Source organism: Gymnodraco acuticeps, unplaced genomic scaffold, assembly GCF_902827175.1.
Source record: "Gymnodraco acuticeps unplaced genomic scaffold, fGymAcu1.1, whole genome shotgun sequence".
Lineage (NCBI taxonomy): Eukaryota > Metazoa > Chordata > Actinopteri > Perciformes > Bathydraconidae > Gymnodraco > Gymnodraco acuticeps.
Window position 1 is genome coordinate 357588 of NW_022991358.1, and position 6143 is coordinate 363730.

Genomic DNA, 6143 nt, shown 5'->3' on the forward strand with positions numbered 1-6143 from the left:
AACACAACCAGTAACTTAATGTGAGTATCAAGATATAAAAGTAATGTAACCTGATAACTTTATTTTTCTTTTGGATTACCTCAATATCAAATGCAATGCAAATAAACACAGGAGAGAAGAAATATTAATATGATTTTTTTACTTAAATGTATAATATAATACCATAAAGCAGATTCAGGCAGTAGGTGTATAGATTCACAATTAAAGTATTAGCCTACAGAACAGTACCGCTTCCAGAGAAGAGATACAATTTGATCTTTTTACAACAAACACTATATGCTCTTTTTAGGTTTTGAATAAGATTGTAATCCTGAGTTTCCCTATTATTAAAAAAAGTCAAACTAATCCGATTACATCTTTTCCTATGTCACTAACGATTACACTTTCCTTTTTTTCTATGCGATCTTGATTCGTGTTAGATGTAATCCATTACTGCCTAAGCCAATAAAAGTCATAACTTTTGGAAAATTGTCTAGTTGACGACACCCAATTAATTCTGTCCTTTCCCCGCTCAGAGACCCAGGTCGTCGCACGCATCTCTGCTTGTCTAGCTGACATCTCTCAGTGGATGTCTGCTCACCACCTCAAGCTCAACCTTGACAAGACTGAGCTGCTCTTCCTCCCGGGAAAAGATTGTCCAACTCTTGACCTGACAATCAACATCGGCACCTCAGTTGTTTCCCCGACTCAGACTGCAAGGAATCTGGGTGTGACCCTAGATAACAACCTGTCTTTCACTGCAAACATCGCTGCTACAACCCGCTGCTGCAGATACACGCTTTACAACGTCAGGAAGATACGTCCCCAGCTGACTCAGAAAGCGACTCAGGTTCTGGTCCAGGCTCTCGTCATCTCACGCCTAGACTACTGCAACTCCCTCCTGGCTGGTCTACCTGCATGTGCCATCCGACCTCTGCAGCTCATCCAGAATGCAGCGGCTCGTCTGGTTTTCAACCTTCCTAAATTCTCCCACACCACTCCGCTCCTCCGCTCCCTTCACTGGCTTCCGGTAACTGCTAGAATCCACTTCAAGACACTGGTACTTGCTTACCGTGCTGCAAATGGATCTGGCCCTTCCTACATCCAGGACATGGTTAAACCGTACACCCCAGCGCGTGCACTACGCTCTGCATCAGCCAAACGACTCGTTGCGCCCTCGCTGCGAGGGGGACCCAAGTTCCCATCGGCGAAAACACGTGGGTTTGCTATCCTGGCTCCAAGATGGTGGAATGAGCTCCCCATTGACATCAGGACGGCAGATAGCTTGCACATCTTCCGGCGCAAACTGAAAACTCATCTCTTTCGACTCCACTTCGAGCGTTAGAACGATTAACGAAGCACTTTTATACCAATAAAGGACTGGATTACCTAAAGCCAGTTGAGTAGCACTTGAAATGTTTGGCTCTATGAAACCTGATGTACTTATATGATTCTGTTTTCTTCAAGGTTGTGTCTTCCTGGTCGAATGTACTTATTGTAAGTCGCTTTGGACAAAAGCGTCAGCTAAATGCAATGTAATGTAATGTAATGTAGTTATAAATTATGCCTTCAATCTCTTTCACGTGGAGAAGACATCACATTGGCCGAGGCGTTGCAGCTTCCCTCAAGCGTCCTACATGAAAGAAAGATCACATGTTAAAAATGTGTGCACAAACTATTCAGTATGACCCGTCTTAGTTTAAAGCCCAAGTGTAAGAGTGAACAGAGGCGGAGTCTGCCTGCTTTCCAATTTGTTTTGTTTGTTGGCTGCTGCTACCCAAACCAACATCCTCACAAGCATTCACTGTTGGAATGTCATTATGCTCCACATGTGGAACAACAAAGGCTTCTTCAGGTGTGTCTTGTATCATAATGATATTGCTCTGATCAGCAGCAAGACTGTTTTCACCACTACCATGGTCTACATCTGCAACCTCCTCATTGCTGTTAACAGTCGAACTAGGACTGTCACTTACCTCGTCATTGTTACTCACCCTGCTTTTCCTTCTAGGCTGTTGTTCTTTGCCATTGGTGAAATAGAAAATGGTGGGCACTGCAGTGTTTTTCAGGCATCTCCTTCCCTAATAAAAATAATAAACAAAAACACATAAAATAACTTTTTGAGGTCTGTAGATATTCAACTTTCTTTTGAATAATGTTGTTTTAAATTTAAGAGTGCATTATAAAAGACAATAGAGGGCCAACATGTTAACTGTGCAGTTAATCCATTCAACAATTAAATGTTTCCAAGATTCAGATTCAAAGGATTTATGTCATATGCACATAGGCTACAGTGTAGGAATGGCAATGAAAATCATCTGTCCCGAGCTCCTCCAACAATGCAACATAGTTATATAGGACATAAAACAATAAAATAAATTCAAAATTAACTTAAGAATAATAAATGAGTGCAGGCAGAAATCTATATACACGTAAATATAATAAGACATATGCAAGAACAGAATGTAAAGATAAATATTGTATAGTAAAATGAAATTAAATCCTTTTTTTTTTACAGTGATAGCTGTTAAGATAAATAAGTTATAAGATGACAACAGATGAATGAATGTTGCTATTAAAATAATGTAAAAAAAGGTAATATAATTCATCTGTTTTTAACATAGAGTATGTGGGGGAAAATGGCAATTCTCTATCTATGATAAAGAGTATTTGCATAAATTGAAGAGAAATGTGATGGTTTGCAAAGATATTCGATTTCTATGTTTCTATACTTAACTGGAAAAATCTTAATTTGGCCTTTAATCAAAAGAACATTACTCATCACTGATGTGCAAGCTGTGCCATAACAATTATTTAGCATTGTATGATGTATAACATGTATTTAATTAGTAACAACAATTTACACTCACAAATGGAACCAAGTTATTTAAAAAAAAAAAGGATCTGTACCCATGAGTCCGTGCTGAAGTGATGACTCTCAAAGTGTTCACTGCACAGGCGAGAAGAAACGTTGGGGGTCCATTTATTCCTGCTGATGTTCAGCACCCACTGGTCCAGCCTGTCTGGATCACCTAAAGGAAACCTTTATTCAAAAATACATGAAAACCGACCCAAAAGACAACAGGAGGGTTAATGCCATATTCACTTAATAACGCATGAACAACTGTTACCAATATTTCTATATAGTCTGTGTTGGTAAATGTCATCTAGGTTGCACATTTCCTGCTGAAATACATGCATGGGCCTACCAAGTTACTGCGTGGCACTTTGGTTTTGATAAAACAGTGTAGTTCCACTATATAAACGTTACATTCATAATCAAACGAGACAATATGCAAGATAAATAGCTATTTGGTGTTATTCTTAATGCTTGTCATTCACACGTTAAGAAAATAAAATAAGTACCGATACATAGCAGAACAATTGTGGCGATGTTCAGCTTAATAAGCCTTGCTCAACATCATTTCTTTAGCTAATACTATAGAAGGCTGCAGGCGAACCAATTCCGCGTTTCGCTGCATTCCTTGATCTCCAGTTATAACGCCGGGCTCCGCCGCTGGCCGAAGCTAACGGAGCCGCAAAGGGCTAGCTACGGCTCCGGTTAGCTTCGGCGGCGGACTCCGGCGGCCACCACTGGGATAATTGGGTCCCCTTTTAACTCCCATTTAGCATTATGGGCGTCATAGCCATAGACTATAAAAGTCTTACCCAAGGCTGAATCATAAACTAAACTGTATATATATATATATATATATATATATATATACACACATGTATAAAGGGTTACGTCCTTAGCTGGCTAATAAGCTACACAACAAGCTAAGCTAACAAGCACACAAACACCTGCTAACGGGGTTAACATGTATAATATTATCATTTTACTCACCGAAAAAAGCTGAGAGTAGACTTCTTGGAAGTTCTGTTAGTACATTCAAGCGCACAGCACGACATTTTAATTGTCTGGTATTTGTAACAATATTCCCACAATCACGGCTAAAGCTAAAGGGTCAAGTACAGTAACTACGACTAACTAACGTTGTAGCCTCTATGGTTGTAGCCTAGCAGAGTGGACAAGTTGCTGTTAGCTGACAGTGAGGCACGTGCCTGTCCATCAAAGTGACCACGCCCTGATTTATGCAAAAACTTTAATACCTAATATAAATAAAAGGGTCGTATTAGAAAACAATTCACTTACAGATCCATAATCATGAAGGTGGAATCTAACTATATCGATAATACAAATGTATGGAGCCAGGGGTAGAAACATGTTTTTTTCTGTATAGTCTGTATAACCCCTTTTCATTTTTAACTGGAAGTGGAATGGGGCTGTGCTACGTGAGGTGAATTGAGCCACCAAAAATACACAATACGTGGGACTAAGAAAGATAATATTAAAGTATACAAATAAAGGCATTATTAGGGCTGAAAAATGTCTCCCGTTTGAATGGTGATTAGATTTTTAAATGCTAACACTTACAGTTTTTTTCTGACTGTGTTTCCTGTTTCCTGCAGACGTCCAGCAGCTGGTGGCGGTTAAAGAAGAGGTTCCCCCTGACCAGCAGGAATGGAGCACCAGTCTGGACCAGGAGGACGCAGAGCCCCCCACACACATTAAGCAGGAACAGGAGGGACTCAGGATCAGTCAGGAGGGAGAGCAGCTTCAGGAGCTGGAGGAGGCTGATATCACCAAGTCCACCTTCACTCCTGACCCTGTGAAGAGTGCAGATGATAAAGAGAAACCTCAGTCCTCACAGCCTCATCAAAGACAAACTGAACACATGGAAACAGAAGCTGATGGAGATGACTGTCGAGGACCAGAACCAGCCAGGAACTCAGATCCAGAGAGCAGTTTACAACCAAAGACTGAGGACGACACTGGAGACCCTTCTGAACCTGACACTGGAGACTCTTCTGAACCTGACACTGAAGACAGTGCTGATTGGAAGGAGACCAGAGAACCTGCATCAGGCTCAAACTTACTGAAAAATAGACATGAATCTGTCAGTGATCCACAACGGAGTGCTGAAAAGAAACCATTCAGCTGCTCAGTCTGTAAGAAAGCTTTTTCACAGAATATAGAGTTAAAGCTACACATGAGAATCCACACAGGAGAGAAACCAGTCAGCTGTTCAGTCTGTAAGAAACATTTTTCCCAGAGTGGAAGTTTAAAAAGACACATGAGAGTCCACACAGGAGAGAAACCCTTTAGCTGCTCAGTTTGTACCAAATATTTTGCATTGAGTGGAACTTTAGATAGACACATGAGAATCCACACAGGAGTAAAACCATACAGCTGCTCAGTCTGTAAGAAAGCTTTTTCACGGAGTGGAAGTTTAAAGGAACACATGAGAATCCACACAGGAGAGAAACCATACAGCTGCTCAGTCTGTAAGAAGGCTTTTTCACGGAGTGGAATTTTAAAGGAACACATGAGAATCCACACAGGAGAGGAAATATACAGCTGCTCAGTCTGTAAGAAGGCTTTTTCACGGAGTAGAATTTTAAAGGAACACAAGAGAATCCACACAGGAGAGGAAATATACAGCTGCAATGTTTGTGACAAAAGATTTAAATGGCGTATGTGTCTCAATAGACACAAGTGTGTTGGTTGTCAGTCCTCAAAGCTTAATGAAATTCAAACTGAGGATAAAAAATCTGCCTGACTGGATCAACATTGTTGCACGGCATTCATATAAGACTTAAACAAACTCTATCTTTATCAATATAAGTGGACAATATGTTTAATGTTTTTGTCATACTGATTTTCTGATTAATGGGGCGAAGCCTGCGAGCTGGTTCAGGCAGTCAACTCGAGCACTCATGCTGCATTCATACATAACGCCCCTTGCCACTTGAAAAGCTACAATTTGATAGTTAAGAAATATACAGATAAATAATATGATATTTTTGGCTACAGTCTTTGATGGGAGGTAGTGTGTTTGTATGTGTGCATGTTCAAAGTTATAGTGAGTTTTTTGGCTGGACAGGGATGGAAGTGATGGAGGCCACAGCTCTGGGAAAGAAGCCGTTCTTCAGTCTGTTGGTGCGTGATTTTATTGACCTGAACCGTCTGCCGGACGGCAGCGTTTCGAACAGTGAGTGGCCGGGCTGAGTGACGTCTCTGATGATACTGCTGGCTTTCTTCTGCAGTCGACTTTTGTAGATGTTGTCAAGGTTGGGCAGCTCAGTCCCAACGATGCGCT

General features: G+C 40.9%; 1 protein-coding gene across 1 annotated transcript in view; it reads left to right on the forward strand.

Annotated features, from left to right (window-relative positions):
- LOC117562789 (zinc finger protein 2 homolog) overlaps positions 1-5444 on the forward strand; it is a gene marked incomplete at its 3' end in the record, with an annotated part of 57033 nt that extends 51589 nt beyond the window's left edge. Inside the window, exon 4 of the mRNA XM_034240678.1 lies at positions 4440-5444. Within this exon, the coding sequence (XP_034096569.1) occupies positions 4440-5444 (1005 nt within the window). The remainder of the gene's footprint in view (positions 1-4439) is intronic.
- Positions 5445-6143: the final 699 nt, after the last annotated feature.